Genomic DNA, 26366 nt, shown 5'->3' with positions numbered 1-26366 from the left:
TATAACATTGGGGAAGAGCGAACAAGAAAAAGACTTAGGGATACTGATAGACAGGACCCTAAAGCCGTCAGCTCAATGCGCAGCGGCGGCAAAGAAAGCTAACAGGATGTTAGGCATGATAAAGAAGGGAATCACGAGTAGATCAAGGGAGGTCATAATGCCGCTTTATAGAGCAATGGTCAGACCACACTTGGAATACTGTGTCCAACACTGGTCTCCATACCTGAAGAAGGATATAACACTGCTGGAGAAGGTGCAGAGGCGAGCGACGAAGCTAGTAGAAGGTATGAAGAACTTGAGCTACAAGGATCGCCTCAGAAAACTGGGATTATTCACCCTTGGGAAGAGAAGACTGAGAGGGGATCTGATAGAGACTTTTAAATTGCTAAAAGGAATCGACAAAATGGAGCAAGCTCACTCACCAGCAGGGGGAAAGGATGGAGAGCAAGAAATAGCCTTATTCACATTGGCGAATGTGACCCAGACTCGGACCAGAGGTCATGGCCTGAAGCTGAGAGGGGACACGGCCAGGACAAATGTCAGAAAGTTCTGCTTCACACAGCGAGTGGTGAACGCCTGGAACTCTCTCCCGAAAGAGATGGTGGAGGAAACTACCATTCTAGGATTTAAGGGAAAATTGGATGCACATCTTCTTGCAGGACACATTGAGGGATACGAGTGACTAATGTATGCGTCAGGGTACGCCTGGCTGAGCCTCCGCGTGTGCGGATCACCGGACTGGATGGACCCCAGGTCTGATCCAGTGCAGGCATTTCTTATGTTCTTAATAATGGCCCTGTATCGCTCCATAGTGCGGCCTCATCTGGAGTATTGTGTTCAGTTCTGGCCTCCTTATCTCAAAAAATATATAGTGGTGCTAGAAAAGGTTCAAAGAAAAGTGACCAACATGGTAAAGGGGATGGAACTCCTCTCGTATGAGGAAAGACTAAAACGGTTAGGGCTCTTCTGCTTGGAAAAGAGACAGCTGAGGGGAAATATGACTGAAGATCTACAAAATCCTGAGTGGAGCAGAATGGGTACAAGTAGATCGATTTTTCACTCCATCAAAAATTACAAAGACTAGGGGACATTCGATGAAGTTATAGGGAAATACTTTTAAAACCAATAGGAGGACATTTTTTTTGCACAGAGAATAGTTAAGCTCTGGAATGCGTTGCCGAAGGATGTGGTAAGAGCGGATAGCGTAGCTGGTTTTAAGAAAGGTTTGGACAAGTTCCTGGAGGAAAAGTCCATAGTCTGTTATTAAGACATGGGGGAAGCCTCTTCTTGTCCTGTATCGGTAGCAAGGAATTTTGCTACTCCTTGGATAGTGGCCAGGTATTAGTGACCTGGATTGGCCACCGTGAGAACAGGCTACTGGGCTTGATGGACCATTGGTCTGACCCAGTAAGGCTATTCTTATGTTCTTATGTCTTATTGCTGACCTACAAGTGTGTTCATTCTGCTGCCCCTCAATATCTCTCCTCACTTCTCTCTCCTTATACACCTCCCAGAGAACTCTGTTCCTCAGATAAGTCACTCTTAGCATTACCCTTCTCCTCCACTGCCAATTACAGACTTCATTCCTTTCATCTAGTTGCCCCCTACGCCTGGAATAAATTACCCGAGTTTGTCTGTCATGCCCCTTCCCTTGTTTAAAAGAAGACTGAAAACCCACCTTTTTGATATAGTTTTCAATCCTTAACCCTACTCCTCTGCCCTCCAACCCAGCCCGCTGATTAACTGTTCCCTTTAATTGTATCCATGACATCCTGTTTGTCTGTCTTGCCTGTTTAGATTGTAAGCTCTTTTGAGCAGGGACTGTTTTCTTACCCTTTGTGTCTCTGTGCAGTGCTGCTGTGTGCGTCTGGTAGTGCTATAGAAATAATAGTAGTAGTAGTAGTCTTCCCTTACAATATCGGCTTGGTTTCCATTTCTCCATACTTGTACCTAGCTACTGTATGTACAATTCATTTGTCTTTGTCTCCTGTGCTTCAGTATTTTTTTTGTATCTCACATTCCAGGGCTTTTAACTCTTCTCTCACCCATCACACCATAATCACTGCCAAGTTTTCAGAAATAATTACTTTATTTTGCAATGTTCTCTTCTTATGAAGGTAATTTCATGCTGACAATAATCTGTTGTACAAGTTCTTCATGGCAGGTAGGATAGCAAGTTCTCACAGCATGGGTGATGTTACCAAAGGAATACACATAGGAAAGCTTCTCTAGCTAAGTACTAAAAGTTTCTTAGTTGATGCACCATGCATGCATGCCACGCTCTATCTGTTGTTGTCATACAGGACCAATTAGTTTTTTGCTGCTGGAGCCAGTAGGATGTGCCTCACACTAGGATGTGGTCTTCACTTTAAAAAGTTTTATGTTGTAATTCAATGTTAATCTTGTTGCTGTTAGGTGGTACTTTTCCCTCATTAGCATCTTAGAATGGTTTGGGCTGTTTTTCAGGTTTCTTTTATTTTTTGTGTGTTCAATCCATCATTGGGCTCAGTTGAAGAACTTGGACTCATAGTCAGGGCGTTGTTGGTCAAATTCAAGTCATTTGCTTTTTAGTGGCTATTTTTTTGGACAGATGTCTAAAAGGAGCCTTGGTGGTTTGGTGATGAGCAGTCTAGTCCATCAATTTCAGCACTGGACATACCAGTCTCCATGTCTCCTTGAGCTGCTTCATAAAGATATAAAAAGGATGAAATCCGTCCAGAGGAAGGCTACTAAAATGATTGGTGGTCTTCATCATAAGGTGTATGGAGACAAAGATTTCAATATATATAATTTGGACAGACAGGAGAGGGGAGATATGGTAGAGATGTTTAAATACCTACATAGCATAAATGTGCATGAGATGAGTCTCTTTCATGTAAAAGAAAACTCCGGAATGAGAGGGCTTAGGAGGAAGTTAAGAGATGACGGGAGTAATTTAAGGAAATACTTTTATACAGAAAGGGTGGTATATGCGTGGAATAGTCTCCTCGAAGAGGTGGTGGAGACAAAGACTGTGTCTGAATTCAAGAAAGTTTGAGACAGGCACACGAGATCTCTGAGGGAGAGGAGGAGATAGTAGATGCTGTGGATGGACAGACTGGATGGACCATTTGGCCTTTATCTGCCATCATGTTTCTCTGTTTTTTATGCTTTTAAGTACAATATTCAGCACTTTACTGCCTAAGAGATAGTCAGCTGCCTAAAAGAGAAGGGATAAAACGCGGACCTCACGGCCCTCGCGGATCTAAAACCGCACGTCCTTAAAAATCTGAGGTCCGTGTCCGTGCCACTTGTAGTTTCTGTCTCTGACAGACCTCTACGACATTTTAGCGCTGACGGATCCGTCTCAGCATAGGGAGGGAAAAGTATTAGGATCTGTCAGCGCAAAAATCTCATAGAGGTTTGTCAGAGACAGAAACTACAAGTGGCGCGGACACGGACCTCAGATTTTTAAGGACGTGCGGTTTTAGATCCGCGAGGTCCGTCAGGTCTGTGAGGTCCGCGTTTTACCTCTTCCCTGCATAAACCTGGATATTTAATGATGGCGTCTGAACATGGCCTGGCAGAAAAATTAACATCCTTGGAGGTAAGCCTCAAAGATGTACTCAAGCAGATAGATAGATTAAAAACTGACAAATCTCCGGGCCCGGACGGAATCCACCCTAGGGTACTGAAAGAACTAAAGGGAGAAGTAGCAGAATTACTACAGCAGGTTTGTAATCTATCCCTAAAAACAGGGGTGATCCTGGAGGATTGGAAGATAGCAAATGTTACACCCATCTTTAAAAAAGGATCGAGAGGAGATCCGGGGAACTACAGACCGGTAAATCTTTCTTCGGTCTCTGGGAAGATGGCAGAAGCGCTGATAACAGATAGCATCGATGAGCATCTAGAAAGGAACAAACTGATGAAAACAAGCCAACATGGCTTCTGCAAGGGAAGATCGTGCCTAACGAACTTACTGCACTTCTTCGAAGGAATTAACAAACAAATGGACAAAGGGGCCCCCATAGACATTGTATACTTGGATTTTCAAAAAGCCTTCGACAAGGTACCCCATGAATATCTACTACGGAAACTGAAGAACCATGGAGTGGAAGGAGACGTACATAGATGGATCAAAAATTGGCTGTCGGGCAGGAAGCAGAGGGTAGGAGTGAAGGGCCACTACTCGGACTGAAGAAGGGTCACAAGTTGTGTTCCGCAGGGGTCGGTTCAATATATTTATTAATGACCTAGACACAGAGACGAAGTGCGGTTATAAAATTTGCAGATGACACAAAACTTTTTAGTGGGATTAGGATTAAGGAGGATTGTGAAGATTTACAAAGGGACCTAAACAAACTGGGAGAGTGGGCAAATAAATGGCAGATGAAGTTTAATGTAGAGAAATGTAAAGTTTTACATGTAGGAAACAGAAACCCGATGTACAGCTATACGATGGGAGGGCTGGTAATGGGTGAAAGTAGCCAAGAGAAGGACTTAGGGGTACTGGTGGACAAAACAATGAAGCCGTTGGCACAGTGCGCAGCAGCGTCTAAGAAGGCGAACAGAATTCTAGGTATTATCAAGAAAGGTATTACAACCAGAACAAAGGATGTTATCCTGCCATTGTATCGGGTGATGGTGCACCCACATCTGGAGTACTGCGTCCAGTATTGGTCGCCGTACCTTAAGAAGGATATGGCGATGATCGAGAGGGTTCAGAAAAGAGCAGCGCGCTTGATAAAAGGTATGGAAAATCTTTCAGATGCTGAAAGACTGGAGAAACTAGGGCTCTTTTCCCTAGAAAAACGGAGACTTAGAGGGGACATGATAGAGACTTACAAGATCATGAGGGGCATGGAGAGGGTGGAGAGGGACAGATTCTTCAAACTTTTGAAAACTACAAGAACAAGAGGGCATTCAGAAAAATTGAGAGGTGCAGATTCAGAACCAATGCTAGGAAGTTCTTCTTCACCCAAAGGGTGGTGGACACCTGGAATGCGCTTCCAGAGGATGTGATAGGACAGAGTACGCTATTGGGTTTCAAGAAGGGATTAGATGATTTCCTGAAGGAAAAGGGAATAGAAGGGTACAGCTAGAGGATTAACATATAGGTCCTGGACCTGATGGGCCGCCGCGTGAGCGGACTGTCGGGCTCGATTGACCTCTGGTCTGACCCAGCAGAGGCACTGCTTATGTCCTTATGATCAGCAGAATATCTACCCAAAAAAGTCTCTAGCATTTCTTTAAGACTCCAAAGACTTCTGCATAGGATGCATAATATCTTCTGAATACCTGAACAATTTCTAATGGATGAGTAATCAGCTTTAATAGCACTGATCCTATTCCTCCCACAATGATGATATAATTCACGTCTGCCATTTATTATTGTCAGAATAATATCTTGCTTTCTACAAAAAAACTAACTTGCCTGCATGTTGACAACAACCTTTTGGGGAGTTTTCAATACCTGCAATTAAAATAGAGTATTGGTTTTATTTCAAATGTGTCTGTTTTACATATTCAAATTTTTTTTTCCCAATTATGTATATCCCACATCAATACTTTATTTCTTTGAGCATTGAAACATCAGACTTTCCCTACATACAGCTTTCACTACACTCCCAAAAGAATTTCAGGGCTAACATGGCCTATATCAGAGACAGCAAACTACAGACCAGTGAGTCTCACGTCTATAGTGTGTAAACTCATAGAAACGCTGATCAAACAGCATATTGACACAATCCTAGATGAAGAAAACCTACGTGATCCACACCAACACGGGTTCACCAAGGGTAGATCATGCCAATCTAACCTGATTAGCTTTTTTGACTGGGTTACTAGACAACTGGACGCCGGAGAGTCACTAGACGTGGTATATTTGGACTTCAGCAAAGCATTTGATAGCGTCCCTCATCGAAGATTACTGAACAAGCTAAAATCGATAGGATTAAGAGACATTCTAACTACATGGATTGGGGATTGGCTGAACGGCAGACGTCAGAAGGTGGTGGTGAATGGTACCCCATCTGAAGCGTCGGACGTGATCAGTGGAGTGCCGCAGGGATCGGTCCTGGGCCCAATTCTATTCAACTTATTCATAAGAGATATGACACAAGGACTTAGAGGAAGGGTATCACTATTCGCCGACGACGCCAAACTTTGCAACATAGTAGGGAAAAGCTCATTACCTGATAATATGACACACGACCTACTGCTGCTGGAACAATGGTCAAATACTTGGCAGCTAGGCTTCAATGCTAAGAAATGCAAGATAATGCACTTGGGCAAGAGAAACCCGCGTAGAGCTTATGTACTAAATGGCGAGACCTTGGTTAGGACCACGGAGGAACGCGATCTAGGAGTGATCATTAGTGAAGACATGAAAGTTGCCAATCAAGTGGAGAAGGCTTCCTCCAAGGCAAGACAAATATTGGGGTGTATCCGCAGAGGTTTCGTCAGCAGGAGACCTGAAGTTATGATGCCTTTGTACAGAGCCATGGTGAGGCCGCACTTGGAGTACTGTGTTCAGTTTTGGAGACCACACTACCGAAAGGACGTGCTAAGGATCGAGTTGGTTCAGCGAACGGCCACCAGGATGGTCGTGGGGCTCAAGGATCTCCCGTATGAAGAAAGACTACAGAAGTTGCGACTGTACTCACTCGAGGAAAGAAGAGAACGGGGAGATATGATCGAAACGTATAAATACATCACGGGACGCATCGAGTCAGAAGATGATATCTTCTGGCCCATGGGTCCCTCGACCACCAGAGGACATCCGCTGAAAGTCAGGGGAGGGAAGTTTCACGGCGACTCCAGGAAGTACTTCTTCACCGAAAGAGTGGTGGATCATTGGAACAGACTACCACTCCAGGTGGTAAAGGCCAGCAGCGTGACGGATTTTAAGAATAAATGGGATACTCTTGTGGGATCTTTAAAGAAGTAAATTCAGGGGGGGGGGATACTTGGAATGGGCAGACTTGGTGGGCTGTAGCCCTTTTCTGCCGCTTTTTCTATGTTTCTATGTTATATCATTACCTAAAAAAATATTCTGTCATGAGCTTATTAAGATGATCCACAAAAGCATAGTTTTCAAGCAATATGCAGTTGAACCTCTAAGGGTTCCTTTTACTAAGGTGCGCTAGCATTTTTAGCGCATGCACAAGATTAGCGCACGCGCTAGCTGAAAAATGACCGCCTGCTTAAAAGGAGGCAGTAGCGGCTAGCGCATGTGGCAATTTTAGCGTGCGCTAAAACCGCTAGTGCACCTTTGTAAAAGGAGCCCTATGTTTAGCTTTTAACTTTAAAACCAGGCTAAGATACTGAAGCAGATATTGCTGAATGATCCAAAAATCAAATGGGGTGAATTTTAGCAGCGGAAATATAAAGTATAAAATGTTTAGAGAGCAAAAAAAACAAACCACTGGCCAACACTCTTCTGGGTATATTTGACCTGCTGAATCCAAAAATGGCATCAGTTTTCTCCTATCAGCTCTAGTTTTTGAGATACAGAACATGTGCCACATACTACTTTTCACTCTGCTCGCCCACTAAAAAATCAGGATATTTTAAGATAGTGTTTAAGCTAATATCTTTTAAGCATGAAGGAAACATATTAAAAATGAAAAGAAAAATGTGCATGAACATCTACTTATTTCATACCAAAAACACAAGTTTATGATACAAAATTTCCAGTCATTTGACACACAAGAAGCTCCTTTTGTAAGACCTCCAAGAGTGGGATCTGCCAGGACAATCCCGCAGAAGGTTCCAACAATCGTCTGCCATCATGTGTGCATCCCATCTTCCTTGGTATCTGGCTTCCTTTGTTTTTATGTCATGGTGAAATATTTCACCTTGCTCTTCACTTAAGTCACCAAAGTTCTCTGGAAAGCGATTTAAGTGACTGTGCAGATAATGGACTTTAACACTCATGTTACAGCCAAGCCTGTTGAAATGAAAAAGCATATTCTCTACTAATTGTGTGTAGTTGTCTGCCTTCTTGTTGCCAAGAAAGTTTTGCACAATAAGAACAAATGAAGACCAGGCACATGATTCGATTTCATTCATTGATGCTAAGAAATGTGGGTCATTTATAAGTTGTCTGATCTGTGGACCATCAAAAACTCCTGCCTTCAGTTTTTCCATGGTAAGTCCAAGTGACATATACACTATGAGGGGCATAATAATAATAAAAAAAAGTCTAAATTCGTTTTTGCTCTAAGGCGCTAGTCACCCAAAGTTGGCAGCAGGAATATGTCCATTCTCAAAATAAAATCCCCCCTTTTTTTTGGGGGGGTGGAGTGGTGGGGGAGGGGCAATGGCCTACCTGTACGTCCAGACATTTAATCGCCCAGACTGTCACTATGTCTATCTTTACACTATATTCTAGACAAAAAATTCATCCAAGTCCCAAATGCCCAAGACAAGACCTTTTATACATGGGAGGGGCCAGTCCTTTGCCTAACAGCACGATTCTTTAACTGGTGTCTGTCATAAGTGCCGATTAAAGAATGGGGGAAACCTCCCCACCCCTGCAAAGATCGCCAGCAGGAGGGCTGCCTGATCCCTCCTGCTGGAAACTCCCCAAGCCCACCCAGACGTACACCCTCCCAAGCCCACCCAGACCCCAAAGTACCTTACAAGTTAGCCAGGTGGCCTAAGGGGTATGGTCAATTGGAATCTTAGGCCACTCCCAGCACATCCCAGAATGCACTGGGAGACAGGCCTAAGATTCTGGTTGGTCCAGGTTCCTAATGCTCCTCCTATAGGAGGAGCCTTAAGCACCTGGGCCAATCAGGGCCTTAGGCCCCTCCTCTGTGCATCCCACAATGCATCAGGAAGGGGCAGGCACGCCATTCAGTGAAAGTGGGCCTGCCGGCAGGATGGAGAAAGCATCTGTCCATCCGGCCAACTTTTAAGGTACTTTGGGGTCCAGGTGGGATTGGGGGATTCCAGCAGGAGGGATTGGGCATCGCTCCTGCCAGTGATCTTTGCAGGGGGATGGCAGGAGGAATTGGTACTCTTCCTGCCTTGGACTTTCAGGAGTGAGGGTGGGGGATGCTTTGGGGGTTCCAGGAGGAGGGACTGGGAATCCCTCCTGCCAGTAGTCTTCGTGTGGGGGGACAGGTTCCCTGACGCAGCCGCTAAACTGATCGCGGCAGAGAGATTCACTTGCCACAATCAGCTCAACAGCAACCTGAACCAGCATTTATACCTGTTGTAACTTCGTCTAAGTCACAACATATAAGTTCCATCCAGGCAGCCTAGTAAAACTTTCAATTATTGCTGCAGGATAACTAAGTCTAGATCAGCTCACATCCCGCCCTCACCATTCCTCCTAAAATGCCCCCTTCGACTCTGGATGTACAGCGACATTCAGAGGCCTAAAAAGTCTGTGGATATGTCTAAAAATCCATTTTGATTATCGGCACTTGGATGATCTGTCTTTTAGATCATCCAAGTGCTGATTTTGGTGGGTTTTTAGATGTATTTGTGCTTCGATTATGAACCCCTATGTATTCAATGCACGAACTGACTTTACAAATTGTTTCATCAGGCCTAACTTTACATGTAGTGGTGGCAGTATGATTCTATCTCATGCTACCAAAGGTTCATTGATTACATTTTGTCCTCCAACCACCGTATATTCCCTCGGATGCCAATCGTTTTTTGCCCAGTGTTCATGAATGGCTCTATTATCCCAAAACCAAGAGCGGTTTTGGATGATATGAAATACTGACGGTGTTGTTGAAGAATAGTAGGCTACAGATCTACACTCTATTATCCCAAAGGCATAAAAAGCAAGGATACTTTGTGTAGCCACTATATCTAAGAAACTGGAGCTTATTCAGTCTATCCAATGCAATTTTCTGAATCAGCACCCCAAATAACCTCACGCAGCCTGCACCTGACCCAGAAGCCTTCTCTCTGACGTCGCAACATCAGAGGGAATGCGTCTGGATGAGGTGTGGGACATGTGAGGAGCCCTTGCATGCGGCTCTGTGCACACTACAGCTGTGAGGAGGAGGGAGCTGGCCACAAGGTAACACTGGGGGCATCAGACCGCGGGCCCCATAAAATGACCAGGCAGGCTGGATTTGGCCCACAGGCCTTGAGTGTGACACCTGTGATTTATAGAATCTAGCCCTATGTGTGTATTTCATATTTTATAATGGGAATATATAGGTATTTTGAAAAATTCCATCAGCTTCTGCACTTCCGAATGAAGTGGATTCAGGTCATCAAAAGCTCATGCATCAATAAATTGGTTATTCTATAACGTGTCACCTGCCTTGCTTTAGTATTTTTTTTTTTTTTTGGATGGGGTGAAACAAAGTAACTCATCCATAGCAGGAGTTCTCCATGGAAAGTGGGATGAATATGTCTTACACTTTCTGGCTGACATCAGACAGAAGAAACACAGAGTGGAGTCTCAAATAGTATTTCAAGTATGGTGGTCAAGAGTACTAAAAGTCTATAATCAATGACTTGAAGAAAGTCAAAATCTATATGACCCAAAGTCTTTGTTTACATGAATCAGTACTTTATTAATATGATCCAATTGATACTTTGTTGAGGTGATCTGACACGGACCGTGTTTTGGCCATGCAGAGTCTTCCTTAGGGGTCATATATTCAACAAAACATGAGTGTTTTTTGAATAATGAAAATTGGTGAATATATCTCTTGATCTTAGAGCAGTAAAATGCCGTCAATTGAAAAAGGATTTGGTGCCATTGTGCATTGCTCCCCAACTATTCCAGAAGCCTTTGGAAGCACATTACCACACTTATGTGTCCCCCTCCTCTGCCTATAGCCATTCCAGGGGACCAGAGTAGTCTACTATGGAGAGCTGATAGAATTCAACTTCAAGGGGAGATGAACAGGTAAGAATATTCATCCTTCTTTGACATTCCAGTCATCCTGGGGGCATACAAGAAGGCTGCAGTGGTTAGATTGAAAGCTCTATCAAGCAGGAATTGTCTCTTACATGTTTAATGTATGGTGCTGCATATATCTGGCAGTGCTATAGAAATTATAAGCAGTAGTAGTAGTCCTAAGTGGATACACCTAAATTTCAGCAAGTTAGTGTGATGCATTCTCTAACAGATTAGGCATGCACCGAAACCATTATAGAAAAAACAATAAGGACACCCCACTTTGGCACCTACATCATGGTGTCAAGTTATAGAACTGCCCCCTGCAAGGGTAAGTTTAGAATGAAATAGCAGTGAAATGGCATGAAAAAACGCAGCTCTTAGATGTCCCCTGAAGTGACATATAAAACAGGTCCCCAAGGGATTAAAAAGATAAGTGCTTGCTAAAAATTATTTTGCCACATTTACATGTAATTAACTGATTGCGTATATTTCGAATATTTTGTATGTTATGAATGGAGAGGGGTTTTTTTGCCTGTGAATGATTGCCAGTCCTGATAGATGTTGGCAGCATATGTAAAATATAAATACACAAAGATGGACTTCTGGGGCTTTTCTCTTCCATTTTGGGTATGGTAATCTCTAGCTCTCCATTCTGGTGTTTTCTAATTTTAGAACTGAATAATACAACTGTATACACAGGGATACAGCTGCTATATGTATAAACAGCATTTTAAAGAGGAAGGTAATTTCTCTTCCAAAATTGCTAATTAAACATGTATGTGTGTATTTTTACAGGTGCTTCAGAGCAGATGTTAATATATAAATGTGTCTTTGCAGGGATTGACATGAATACGAGGGTCATTTCATAAATAATGCACACTATTTTTTTTAAAATTTACATTTGGGTGTTTTTTTCAAGTATTTATTTATAATCCTTCAACATAGTCTCCCTGCTTTGCAATAAGCAGGGAGATAATATTGATGGATTGTAAAGAAATACTTGAAAAAAAATAAAACATGTAAATTAAACAAAATAGTGTGCATTATTTATGAAATGACCCTTATATATACTTTGCATTTTGCCATTTACAAACCCCATAACTCCACCCAACTTCATCGACATTTATAAATATGCATAGGGATTGCTGCCCACATATCCTTTTTACATGCGCATTGTGCTTCATTTTACAACTGTTCTTTCAACCATGTAAAACTTATTTTTACACGTGAAAAGCCTTTCTAAAATTAACTCCTCAGTACTACAAAACAATAAAAGTTAGATTGATAAATTCAATGCTGTTACACAATCAAAGAATTAATTCAGTTAAAACACCTTTGTGCCTTTTTCATTTTATGGAAATATAGGTGCACAATTCACATTACCAGTCAAAAACCTGTCAAAAACTATTTAAAACAGTTTTACATTTTCTTTTCCCCCAGGCTGAAATATTGTCTGTCCCATGCACAATGGAAACAGCAATGTTAGTACAACAAAATTAAAGATCTCCTGTTCTAACCCACAAAACCCTTTTTATGACATTTAATTACAGGATACAAATGAGCTCCTGGCTAATCTGCACACAATGGTAAATTTTGCAGGAAGACTTTTACATGTTGCCACAACTGGAAACTTTACATTTTCCCTGTGGTGGCAACATGCAAAAAATCATGACAAAAATTGTCCACCCGTGTAGCATCAGGTCCCATATTAGAGACCCTGGTTCCTCCTCTGGTGTCTCTCTTACAGTCCCATATCCCCCTTCCCCCACACTTCTGCCCCCAGCCAAGACGAAGCATAAATGGCGACACAAGGATCCCACATAATGCACTGGTGGCATCTCAAACTCCTGGTAGTGTAAAAATTATGGCATCTCAAACTCCTGGTGGTGTAGTAGCTCCAATACAGTGAAAAGATCACTCCCCCCCTCTGCTCTGTCTAGGTCATGCCCCTTCCATGAATTAAATTGAGAGCAGGTCTTGCCTTTGGGGATCCAAATTTCTCCAAGGGATATTGGGGATGTTGGAACAGAAACAATCTCCACTTATTTTTGCCACTCTCACAATTGTCACATCGGAGGGATCCAATATGGTGTCTGATTTGGAGGCAGTGATACACTGTTGATCTGCTAACTTTCCTTGTTAATTACCTTACTTATTATTTTCCTTGGAGAAATGCCTACGCATAGAAGTTTAATTATGGTGTGCTTTGGCAGACTTCAATTGTCCAACATCTTGACATTTCTCCAGTGTTGGCATATAGACTGCCCTTCCTAGGCAGACTCTGAGTATGCCAATGTGCAGAGCGAGGAGATCTCAATAAGTGGAAATGCTCATGAGCTGCTATCAGAACCTGAAGATGGAGGGTTTGGCACCTACTCTGCAGTGAGTCCAGACCACAACGTAACCATCAGGGGTGCACATTCTGCACCTTGAGAAGAGTAATTCTTGCTATGGCTTCAATATTAAAGGGGGGGGGGAGGAGGAATAGGAGTGCAACAAGCATGTAGGAGGAAGCCTTGGTACTCTCAAGAGTTGTGGAGTATATCTCACAGTCTTCAAGGTGGAAAGATCTGTTCTGTAGGCATCCTCTTTGGTTTCTCTTGATTTGATTTAGAGTACTCTAGTCTCCGTAGAGAACACTGTTTCTAAACTGAGTAATATATCCACTGAGAGTCTTAAAAAAACAAATGCAAGCTCAGGAGGCTGTAACCTGAGCCCATATTCAACAGCTTGATACTTTAGATCAGTGTTTTTTAACCTTTTTACACCCATGGACCGGCAAAAATAAAAGAATTATTTTGTGGACCGGCAAACTACTAGGACTAAAATTTAAAAACCCCATTTCTGCCCCATCTCTGTGAGCTTGGTCACCTCAGTAACTATAGAAAAATAGATAAATATAGTGCAAAATATAGACAGCAGATATAAATTCTCAAAACTCACACGTTTTGATCACTAAATTGAAAATAAAATCATTTTTCCTACCTTTGCTATCTGGTGATTTCATGAGTCTCTGGTTGTGTTTCCTTCTGTCTGTGTATCCTTTCTTTCATTTCTTTCTTTCTGCACTCAAGACCAAGAATTGTCCCTTTCTATTCCCTCCCTCTTTACTTCCTATGTTTAGTGCTCCCCGTGCCTCCTTCCTATGTCCTTAGTGGCCCCGGTGCCTCCTTCCCATGTCTTTAGTGCCCCCAGTGCTTCCTTCCCATGTCCTTAGTGCCCCCGTGCCTCTTCCCATATCTTTAGTGCCCCCAGTGCCTCCTTCCCATGTCCTTAGTGCCCCTTCCTGTCTTTAGTGTCCCCAGTGCCTCCTTCCCATGTCTTTAGTGCCCCCAGTGCCTCCTTCCCATGTCCTTAGTGCCCCTTCCTGTCTTTAGTACCCCCAGTCTCTCCTTCATATCTCTTTAGTGCCCCCAGTGCCTCCTTCCTATGTCCCTCTCGCTGCCTTCCACACTTTGTCCCACCCCCGAAGCCAGCCTGCCTGCTTGCCTGTCTACCTCTCTCCCTCCCTCCCTGGCCAAAGCCAGCCTGCTTGCCTGTCTACCTCCTTCCCTCCCTGTCTGAAAAAAAAAAAAAAAAAAAAAAGCCTTCCTCCTTCCTTTCCCCTGCTCTTACCGTCCTGCTGCTAAAGCCTACAGGAAGTCTTCTTTCCGACGTCAATTCTGAAGCCGGAGAGGAAGTTCTGGGCCAGTCAATGTTTAAGGTATTGGATCGTGTAGATTACAAATATTTTTGAAGTTATTGAGCACCTTAGAAAGTCAAATTAATGAACAAGTTTCAAATGTATTAAAATTTTGACTGTAATTGCAAATTCTTTATATCATTAATGGATTGAAACTCAATGTTATCATTCATTAATGACGATCTCCAGTTAGTAATTTTCATTTTGAAGAACGATGACATAGAAGCAACAGAAGGCATAATAGTCATTGAAATTTGATCTTGACGGGTAATTGAATGATAAAGTTTAAACAATTCTTTAGGTTTATTTTCACAGTCATTCAAGACTTGACTAAAATAGTCCCGTTTTGCCTTCTTAAGTTGCATATTATAATGGGACCTTGCAGATTTTAGTTGTGTGAATAGCTCAGAAGATTTAGTTTTACGCCAAAACGGTCCAAACGATGAACTTGCCGTTTAAGCAAGGCCAAGCCAGAATGATACCATTTACTATTTTCTGGATTTTACACAGTCCACTTGCACAAGTGGAATGATTAAATTGGTGCTCGGACCACAGCTGTTCAATATATTTATAAATGATATAGAAACAGGGACGAAGTGCAAAATAATAAAATTTGCAGACGACACCAAACTATTTAGTGGTGCTTGGACTAAAGAGGACTGCGAAGAATTACAAAGGGACCTGAACAAACTAGGGGAGTGGGCAACGAGATGGCAGATGAAGTTCAATGTAGAGAAATGTAAAGTATTGCATGTAGGAAGCAGAAACCCGAGGTACAGATATACGATGGGAGGGATGTTATTGAGTGAGAGTACCCATGAAAGGGACTTGGGGGTAATTGTGGACAAAACAATGAAGCCGACAGCACAGTGCGCAGTGGCCGCTAAGAGAGCGAATAGAATGCTAGGTATAATCAAGAAGGGTATTACAACCAGAACAAAAGAAGTTATCCTGCCGTTGTATCGGGCGATTGTGCGTCCGCATCTGGAGTACTGCGTCCAATACTGGTTGCTGTACCTTAAGAAGGATATGGTGATACTCGAGAGGGTTCAGAGGAGAGTGACACGCTTGATAAAGGACCTTTCATACACTGAGAGACTGGAGAAACTGGGGCTCTTTTCCCTGGAGAAGAGGAGAATTAGAGGGGATATGATAGAGACTTATAAGATCCTGAAAGGCATAGAGAAAGTAGAGAGGGACAGATTCTTCAAACTTTCGAAAACTACAAGAACAAGAGGGCATTCGGTAAAGTTGAAAGGGGACAGATTCAAAACCAATGCTAGGAAGTTTTTCTTCACCCAATGGGTGGTGGACACCTGGAATGCGCTTCCAGAGGGCGTGATAGGACAGAGTACGGTATTAGGGTTTAAGAAGGGATTCGACAATTTTCTGAAGGAAAAGGGGATAGAGGAGTATAAATAGAAGACTACTACACAGGTCCTGGACATGTTGGGCCGCCACATGAGCGGACTGCTGGGCAAGATGGACCTCTGGTCTGACCCAGCAGAGGCAAAAAAAAAAAAAAATATTTCTTAAGGGTATAAACCTATACGTCAGATTGTTCCTTCAGTGTTAATCCTCTAGTAACTAAAAGAAGGTAAATCATTAGGATCAATTTGTTTTAAATTCCTAATAGAGAATGGCACGGGGAAAAAATCTGTCCCCGTCACTGCCCCATCCCCGGCCCACCGTCCCCTTCATCGCCCCGTCACCGTCACTGCCATTCCATTCACCGCCCCCGCAGCATCCATATAAGCCTCAGTACTGCAATATTTAGCTTATTCCTTCCTTATAAATCAAAGTTCTGGCTGCTGAACTAGAGAAAGAGATGTTCAGCTGGCAGGGCTTTGTTTATAAATTTTTATCAGCACAACTAATATACTACTTTATCCTAAAGCAAAAAAGAAAAAGAAAATAAATAGAATTTTTTTTTCTACCTTTGTTGTCTGGTTTCTGTTTTCCTCATCTTCTCATTCAATTCCTTCCATCCACTGTGTGTCTTCTCTCTGCATCTTCCATTTGCTCTGAGAGCTCGATCCCCAATCTGTGTTCCTATTTTCCCCATTTCTAATAACTCCCCTATGTATCTGGCATTGCCCCTCCCTGTGTCCATTTACCATCCCCATGGAATGTATGTCCCCTTTATGTCTCTGTCCCTATGCCCCCATACACATACACATAATTTCCCATGTTTCTGTTACGTTCCTGTGTCCAGATTTCCCGTCTTCCTCTTCCACACCAATGTGTCTTTTCTCTGCAACCCCATCTAGCTTCTTTCCCTCTTTCTTCCCCCACCCTGCTTCCAGCATCTGGCTCACCTGCCTGCCCTCCCCTTTCTTTCCTGCTGTGGGTCTCTTTCTCTCCCTCTTCATCCCCTTGAAAAATTTGTCCCCACATCATTCTGGTACTAAACACGAAGCCTTGACTCACCTCCATGGGGTAGATGATTGTCTGAGCTGTAGCCCCAGCCAGAGACCCAGCAATGAACCTCTCCTGCACGTGCAGCATCTCCTGCTGGCCCCGGATCAGCCGCTTGATCTGAAATAAGAAACTACAGATGCAACCAGGGATTGCAACTAGAGAATGACCTTAGATGCCGCGTTTGCCGGCTTTCTTTTTTGCCCAGCCGCACGCGCGGCTGCTCTGTTGTTCAATCTTCTCCTCTGACGCAACCGGAAACAGGAAGTTGCAGGAGATGAGATTGAATAACTTGAGCAGCCGCGCATGCGCGGCTCTTTGAAAGCATGCGGCTGGGCGAAAAAGAAAGCTGGCAAGCTCTGCATCTAAGGTGAGGTTGAGGGAGGGAGATGGCTGAACGCTATGATCGGGCGGGTGGGGGCTGCTGGACCGGGCGATCCTTCATTGCCTCACTGCAGAGACAAGTCCATTCACCGCTCCACGGGGCGGTGAAAGGCCTTGTCCCCGCCCCGCAGCGACCACAATTTTTTCTTTCCCCGTTTCGGCGGGTTACTCGCGGCTACTCGCGGCTAGCCGCGGGTAACAATCACCATGTCATTCTCTAATTCCTAATAAATATCGTTTCTTAGCTTTGTATCTATTCAAGAGCAAACTAGATGCATATCTCCTTAAGAGAGGCATATAAGGATATGGTGGACTATAAATTAAGCCAGGTGTACACCTGGCAGGGCCTCCGCGTGTGCGGATCGCCGGACTTGATGGACCGAAGGTCTGATCCGGAGAAGGCAGTTCTTATGTTCTTATGTTCCCAAGATTCTCATTTCCTATAATGGGAAAAAGAATGAGTTTATGATCTGTCAATAAAATACTATGAACTATATACTTAAGGGAACTAATTTGAAATATCTGTGATGCTAATGAAATACTATCACCAGAAAAGTTATGGATGTGAAAATCTTCAGAAAGTTTTGAAATAACTTGGTCAATAGCATGTTCTGAAGAATGTGCAGAAAAAGAAACTCAGGACAGCATATCTAGATCAGATAAGAACTGATTAAAATAGTGAATCTGAGAACTAGCCAAATTATCAAAGTGAACATTAAAGTAACCCATGATAATTAAATTTGGAAAAGTTATTTATGCTAAGGTCAGATAAATCATATCCCAAATTTCTAAAGATAAGTTGGGAGGACAATATATTAAAACAAGAAAAAGAGGAAATTTAAAATTAAATTTAACTAACAGCTCTTGATATTGAAACATGTTTGTTGAAAGTTCAATAAGCGAGAAAGAATAATTATATACTAAAGCCAATCCTCCCCCTCTTTAGACGATCGTGATTTAGAATAATAATTGAAACCTGGTGGAATAGATTCTAAGATATATGATTCTTCCCCATGTCTAATTCAGGTTTCTGTTAACCTCAGTATTTGAATATGAGATACTATAATAGTGTCTTTAAGAAGACATTTTAGTTTTCAGAGATCTACAATTCAACAGGCCAAATACCAAGGATGATGAATTTAGAGATTGAGAATGGCAATCAACAGTAATCAAATTTGAAGATGAAATACCCGATACCGAATGCAATGGGGCTGGATGTCTACGGCCCATGATCTTAGGAATATGATTGAAAGAATTCAAACTAGCCATAGAATCTGTAAAAAGTGCGTTAGAGATTGGTGATATCGAAAATAATACCAGAAATAAAAATAAGATTTATTTCAAATATTAAAAAAAAAAAAAAAATCCTTCTACTTACCTCTAAAATTTAAACTGGGAGAGTCATAGTGAGATAAAAGAAGTGTGAATTTAGTTGATAAAGGTTTCGCCCAGGAGCAAGCCAAAGGTGCATGACCTGCTCCTTGGGCACGTACTCATGGCACGCACACCGCTATGGTAGTAGTAGCGACTCAAATTGGTAGTCGCATGACCGCTATTTGCAATCAGGCCTTGAAAGGAAAGCATGGGTGCCAGTTAGAAAATCAGGGGGTTAAGCATCTGTTTATTAGGGCAGACACAATTCTGTTTAGGATGCCGTTGTATGATTTTCAGCCGCTTCTTAGGTGGACACCAAGACCAGCATCCTATACAGAATCAGCTCCTCAGCATCTTAGGCCCCACCTTATGGAATGCATTGCTATCACATCTTAGATCTTCATCTTCCTTTACAGAGTTTTGTAAATCTCTCAAGGGCCACCTATTTCGTGATGCTTTTCCTGAATAGTCCTCCAATTCCATGAGCAGTAACCTGCTGACCAGCTCAGATGCATAGCAAACTTCCTCTTTTTCTTTCACCTCTATGGTTCCTATTAACATTGGAGTTCCTCCATTTTTATTCTCCTAATCTATTTCTCCTATCTTCTCTCTCTCCTCACTATTAATTATAAAATTTCTCTGTACAGTAATCCCCCCTTATCTATGGGAGCTACATGCCAAGACCCCTGTGGATACCTGAAACCACAGATAATACCGAATACTATATATTTTATTGTATTGTACTCATCCTTCTTCTTGTGATGATATACAATGTCTATGTGATGAGATGAAATGAAGTGAATGATGCTGGCATTGTGATATAGCAATGCAGTGTGGGGTTTCATGGTGCCACTCAAAACAGCATACAATTTAAAACATATGAATTCTTTATTGTGGGAATTTTCCATTTAACATTTACGGACCTGGGTTAACTGTGGATAACAAACTGTGCAAAGTGAAACCGCTGATAAGTGGGGACTACTGTATTGTAAACCACTGTGACAGCTATTTGCCCGAAGTGGTATATCAAATTTTAGATAAAACGTGAAACGAGTCCTTGGGAGTCAGGTTTTCAGGACACCCACAATAAATATGCATAAGATAGATTTGTGTACAATGAAGGTAAGGCATGCAAATCTATTTCATACATATTCTTTCTGGGAACCCTAAAAGCTTGTCTGCCTAAGAGTGTCTCAAGGATGGGGGTTGAAAACCTCTAGTTTAGACAACTGATAATGTGGATAGAACCATGAATTATTGGTGATAGCAAAATATTAGAATACTTTTATATAATTTGCATTTCCCGGTGGAGACTAATTTTTTCAATATACTGTATATTTTAATTTTAATAAACACTTTTATGCTTTAAACAATTTTATTGAATTTTTAAAACCACACAAAATAAAAATAAATCCAATGATCATTTGACATAGTACCCAGGGAAAGGATCCCACTCCCCCACATTCCATTCAGTGCCCCATCCAAACTCCAAACCCATCTCTACCCCTCTATAAAGCTAACAAGCCTCTGTCCCAGCCCACCACACATGAAACAGGAGTCTGGACTCTTATAACCCCTGTTCCTCTCACAAAAGAAAGGTTTACATGTTACAATCGGGAATATCCAAAGGAAACCACACATCTTCCCCAAATCCCCATCTCCCCGCCATATGCCACAATCCGCTAAAATGGGAACATCATCATTTTGAAGTACAAAAACTGACTAAATGAAAAGCACAAGGTATTTATCATTAAACTTTGAACTCTCTGAGGCAGAGATTGAATATATGAGTCCCATATTAACAGAAAATGTGTCTTCCACTTATAGGTGAGATAGGCATCTCAGATCTCCCACTTCATCAACTGGTATATATTCACTCTCCATTTTACTTGAGTATCTTTTTTAAATTATGCATACTGTTTTTATATGTTTGTGTTATAGATGTGTGACCCCCGCCAAACGTTCACATTGCCAACACACAGCTGTGTTGGGTCATTTCATAATAAAAAAAATTTATGTTGATTTTTCTGTCCAATTCTGGTTCTTCCTGATTGCATTTATCAGTCTGCAGATTTTGGCCCTTCGGTTCTTTGCTTTTAGCTTCAGCATTCAACCAACTCAAAGGGTTGATTTAACTATTAGGATGAACTTTGCACAAATATGCATGTAAGTAATAATCTGTGCACTCATGTATGGACTTTGTGCAAACTCTGCCTCTATGCGTACACACAGTGTGCCATGAAAATTGCATTTACACCTTCACACTAGGCAGTATTTCACAAGAGATAATTTACATGCATAAGAGACCACTTATACGTGTAAATGACTAACATACTGGCATTAACGTTCATTCTTACCTCATATAAAAACTAGGCAACTAGTCCTTTGTGTTCTGCATCCAAACAGGTAAATCGCTTGTAACAGAGGAAAATATTTGCCCTTTTTCTGTAGATGCAACAAAACAATATACTTCACAGGAAAAATGGCATTTCTATTCCATGAGACAATATTCATAGCTGTCATCCAACAATTATATTTTTAAGGTTGTGTGTCATAAAATCCCACTTGTCCGTAACAGGTAAGTTGAAACGCGACTTCTTAGCTCCACAGAAACTAAGGCCCTGATTCTGCAAAGTGCATCCGATTGTAGGCAGCTGTAGGCGTCCTACAGCTATCTAATCAGCCAATCGGGAGGCATGGTTTCTAAAAAAAATGCTCTCCAGGCAGGCCGCCTATATTGAAGGCGCCTCCGGGAGCCTAGGGAGGCCTACAAGCCTGTCTAAGCTCGCCTAAGGCTAGGCGGTAGCCTTAGGCGAACCTATACAGAATCCGGGCCTAAGAAACTAAAGGACCGCATCGGGCGGGAAGGCACTTGCACCTGTGCGGTTCGGGCAATCGAGAACTTTCTAAGTTCTTAAAGTGGTCTATACTGGGGCTCCGTTGGTGACATGCTGCCTGCTTATCCTGGGATAACATAGCCTTTGATTTTAAAAAGGTTACAATGCTGCATTGAGTAACTACTAACTATGGTAATATCTTGATGTGTCTTAGGTGTTTTGTCTGTAGACAGTTCACAAACAGATCACCAAGCCTTCATCTTATCACCAGCAAGCTGTAGTCATGGTAGTAGGTATCTCTAAAGAGATCAATCAATAACAATCAAGTTATTATCAGTCTTGCTTTTCTTGCTCGTGATACTGCAATCAGGTTGAGGACGTTTGTGACTGTTGGCTTCCTTTATCATCATCGATTTTTCCTGTGCATTTAAACTATTTCCCTCTTCGGGTGTAGCAGAGATTTCAGGGCTGAAAGTTGGAGATTTAATCTGTGAAACAAAACAAACATATCAAAAAGATATCCATTTTAAATATTTAAAACCAAAATTAATTTATAAAATAATGGTATTCTTTACATCTATGGTATTTAGTGTAATGGGAATCCAACATCATCTTTCCTGGTTGACATATTTTAATTTCTCAAAGGGACAATTGTTTTTGCATTTCTGACCTCTTTTCTGTAATTGTAAAGCAGTGCTTATTGTTTTCCCATAGACAGCAAAACCAATCAGAACACAAGTAAGTAACTTCATCCGATGAACACAGGAACAGAACTGCTCACAAATTTGATTCAAAGATGAGCATGCACAGTAGCTTTTCTATCATCTGTTATTTTGGCCAGGGAAATGGTAGTAAATCTATACTATTATTCTCTTCCCCTTCTCACATGGAATTTTTGTTCATAGTTCCTTCAGTGCATTTTGTTTCCTAAAAAACTTTTATCCAGTTTTGACTTGGTGCCCTTTTTATCATATAGCACCACCCTATCATTTTGATATAATTTGTATCCTGATATTACATTCTCCCATTGGTTATCTAGCTTCCTCTCTAAAATGTCTATTATATCTACCTCTTCATTCACTGCTATGCATTTTAATTCTTCCATCCTATTTTATTTTAGACTTCTAGCATTGTACACAGACATTTCAAAGCATGATTCACTTTATTTGTGTTTACAACCTGCCTAGCATTTCATGGGAATAATTTGGGAATATTTCAACTCAGTTCCTCCTATTTCTTCCTATGTCCTAGGTATCCACAAACAACCACCAACGATCATGGTCCCAACATTGGTTAAAACCCTGTCTAGGTGTCACATGAAGTCCATCACCTTTGCACTAGACAGGTAAGTTACCACACAATCCTCAGGTCCACCAGCTACCCTTCTATCTACATTCCTAATGACTGAATTACCAATTACAGTGGAAGTCCTAACCCAGGATGGGCTCTTGTATTGTGCCAATTATCCTCAAATGGACCACAATTACTCTCTTGATAAGGACCCAAAAACTCACTTGCAAAGATCTCTCTTGCCTCTCGCGGTGAGAGGCACATTCTGTAGGCAGTCAGCTGCCACCAGTGCCACTCCTTCTCTCCGTGCCTCTTCTTTGTCAGCAGCCCCACTGGCAGCTCAGGGCCTCATCTGGAGGGCCTCGGCGTATGTCAAACTGTGCGATGTCATTGTGATGGCACCAATGAACTTCTGGGTGCCCTTGAGCCATGGCTGCCAGTTTAATGTGCCACGGCTCATAAAGTTTGCAAGACACAGGGTTAAATTTGTCCCCATCCCCACGGGATCTATTTCCAGTCCCGTTCCGTCCCTGTTGAGTTCTGTTCCTGTTCCTGCCGCATCCCTGCAAGCTCTATCCTCATCTGCACAAGCCTGTCATTCTGGTGCCACATTGGTTATTTTTCCCTACATTAGTGGTTTACCCTGGAGTCTTTACACGTATTGATCACTGCTCCAGGAGTTTATCCAAATCTTTTTTAAACCCAGGTACATTACAAGCGTCTACCATTTGCTCTGGCAGTGAGTTACAGAGCTTAACTATGCATTAAATAAAAAATATTTTCTCCTATTTGTTTTAAATATGTTACTATGCAGCTTCATAAAGTGTCTCCTGGTCTTTGTACATTTTTGAAAAAGTGAAAAAAAAAAAAAAAATTTCAGTTCAGGTTTACCCTATCCTTTCCATTCATGATTTTATAGGCCTCAATCATATATCCCTCAGCTGTCTCTTTAAGCTGAAGAGCTCTAACTTCTTTATAATAATAATAATCATCATACTCTATTTATGGACTACTAAAGCCACAAAGTTCTAAATGGTTTACAATAAGAGAATCAGTACATTTACTGGGATTTACATTGTATGAAATATTATATTAGAAAGATGGAAAGTTACAAAGTGATATAAAGATGGAGAGTTAACAAATGGAAGAAGGTAGTTATCAGGTCATAGATTGTTGAATTAGCCTCCTCACTGGGTAATCCATGTCTTGAATAAATGTACTTTTAGCTTACGCCTGAATGTTAGGTAAGGGTCAATATGAGCGGAATGTTTGGAGATGTCTTTCAGGACTGGCACTGCTTGGTAAGCCTGTAGTTTCTCAGTGAACCTGCCCTTTTTTTGGTCAGTGATTGGTAGAAATGCAAAAATGTTTGTGTTGTTGGTTTCTCGTTAGGGATTGGTTGGAGTGAATCTCTGGATCAGATATAAAGGGGCTAGTCCATTAGGTACTTTGTTGAGAATGCAGGCGAATTTGATCTTGATTCTGGCTTGAATGGGAAGCCAGTGCAGTTTCTTATAGTAATTGGTTATATGGTCATGTTTTTTTCAGAGAGAATATAAGCCTGCCTGCAGCATTTTGGGCTGATTGTAGCCATTTAAGCAAGTGCATCCTAGAAAGATTAGATTGCAGTAGACCAAGATGCTCAGCACAAGAGTTTGAATTATGATTCTACAGTAAAGTGTGTCCCCTGGAAATGATTTCTGATTGGACTCCTAGTTTTCTTATCTTGCACAAGAAACAGTAAAGGTTTGTCGGACCATGATGCCTGATTCCATTTTAGCCAAAATGCAAAATTTTATTTATTTATCTATAAACACTTATAGTCTAGGTCAGGGGTAGGCAATTCCGGTCCTTGAGAGCTAGAGCCAGGTCAGGTTTTCAGGATATCCAAAATGAATGTGTGTGAGATGGATTTGCATGCACTGCCTCCTTGAGATGCAAATCTATCTCATGCATATTTATTGTGGATATCCTGAAAACCTGACATAGCTCCGACTCTCGAGGACTGGAATTGCCTACCCCTGGTCTAGGTGTTTTTCCCTATCTGTCCTGCTGGGCTCACAATCTGTCTAATGTACCTGGGAAGAATTTGTTTTTTTCTGGATTTAGTTTCTGTCTGAATAATAAATAGGCTGTTGACTCAAGGGGAAACCGATGCTATGTTGGAGGAGAACGGGATAATAACCGTAATATCATCTGCATAACAGAAGCATATGAATTCTTGTTGTGATAGAAACATGATGGCAGATAAAGGCCAAATGGCCCATCCAGTCTGCTAAACTGACCTATAACGCTTTTAGAAAAGCCATAAAAACTGCCTTATTCGATAGATTTATCGCCTAAATAATAACTATTTCAATCTCTAAATCAATCTCTTTTCTTTCTAACATGTCCTCCCCTGCGTATACTTTTGAAATTCTAACAATCTGTATATAATAATTCGCTACATCTTATGATTCTGTATACTGCAATTCAATGACTATTTGCATATTGTAATTCGATGACTGTCCAGCTCTCTTTGAATTCTGATTGGCCCAGGTGCCTTAGGCCCCACCAGTAGGCGGGGCTTTGGTACGGCTGGGCCAATCCGGCCTCATTCTGCCGGTGGCTGCCTGCTGGACAGGCGGGTTTGGCACCCGTCTGTCCGGCCAACGAAAAAAAGGTATGGGAAGAGGGGTGGGGGTGGTTGTGGGGGTCGGCCGGGGGGTTGCGGGGCGGTCGGGGGTTCTGGGGGCGCGGACGTTGGGGGAGGGGGGTTCGTCGAGGGTAGGAGGGCCTGGGATCCCTCCTGCCCGTAATTTAGTGGGGGGGGGGGGTAGAGAGTCGCCTGGGCCAGGAGGGCTTGGGCTCCCTCCTGGCCCGAACGAGTCGGGAGTGCCGCGGTTGGCCGGGGCAAGAGGGCTTGGGCTCCCTCTTGCCCCGATCGAGTCGGGGGGGGGGGGGGGGTCGCGGCTGCCGCAGGGAAAGAGGGCTTGGGCTCCCTCTTGCCACGATGTTGTGTTGGGGGGGGGGAGTGATGCATCGCGGCAGGAGAGATGCCTCATCTCCCCTACCGCAAAGCCATCACTCCTCTACCCGAACTGCCGCGGGTCGCGGCAGTTCGGGTAGAAGAGTGATGGCATCGCGGTAGGGGAGATGAGGCATCTCTCCTGCCGCGATGGTTAGGTTGCCGGGCCGCTGAACTGATGGCAGCAGCGGCCATCAGCTCAGCGGCCCCTTTTTCGGCACTTAGACCTGGTTTTATTTCGTTTAAGTCAAAAAGGTCTAAGTGCCGACTAGGCAACCTTTAACTGTTTTGGTTATAGGTGTTGTACGCCTAGGTGTAGGCCGGCCTACTGCCCGCCCTTCCCCTCCTCTAAACACACTTCTTTTCTCTCTGTGCATTTAGAGGCAGGGGAAAGGCCTAAGCTGTTTTTAGATACGTCTAAAAACCAGCTTTGGTTATGGGTACTTGGACGATCAGGCTTTTTGATCGTCCAAGTAGCCATTTAGGACACTTTTTAGACGTGGTTTT

At 42.5% G+C, this 26366-nt stretch overlaps 1 protein-coding gene across 5 annotated transcripts in view; it reads right to left on the bottom strand.

The window, feature by feature from the left end:
- Positions 1-21478: 21478 nt before the first annotated feature.
- The window catches only part of RECQL (RecQ like helicase), a 115181-nt gene continuing 110293 nt past the window's right edge, over positions 21479-26366 (bottom strand). For all 5 annotated transcript variants that reach the window (XM_033952267.1, XM_033952264.1, XM_033952263.1 and 2 more), the window contains exon 15: positions 21479-22050. In XM_033952267.1, the coding sequence (XP_033808158.1) occupies positions 21871-22050 (180 nt within the window). In that variant the 3' untranslated portion in view covers positions 21479-21870. The remainder of the gene's footprint in view (positions 22051-26366) is intronic.

Source organism: Geotrypetes seraphini, chromosome 7, assembly GCF_902459505.1.
Source record: "Geotrypetes seraphini chromosome 7, aGeoSer1.1, whole genome shotgun sequence".
Taxonomy (NCBI): domain Eukaryota; kingdom Metazoa; phylum Chordata; class Amphibia; order Gymnophiona; family Dermophiidae; genus Geotrypetes; species Geotrypetes seraphini.
The sequence above is the reverse complement of the archived record's forward strand: the minus strand, read 5'-3'. Positions and strand labels throughout refer to the sequence as shown.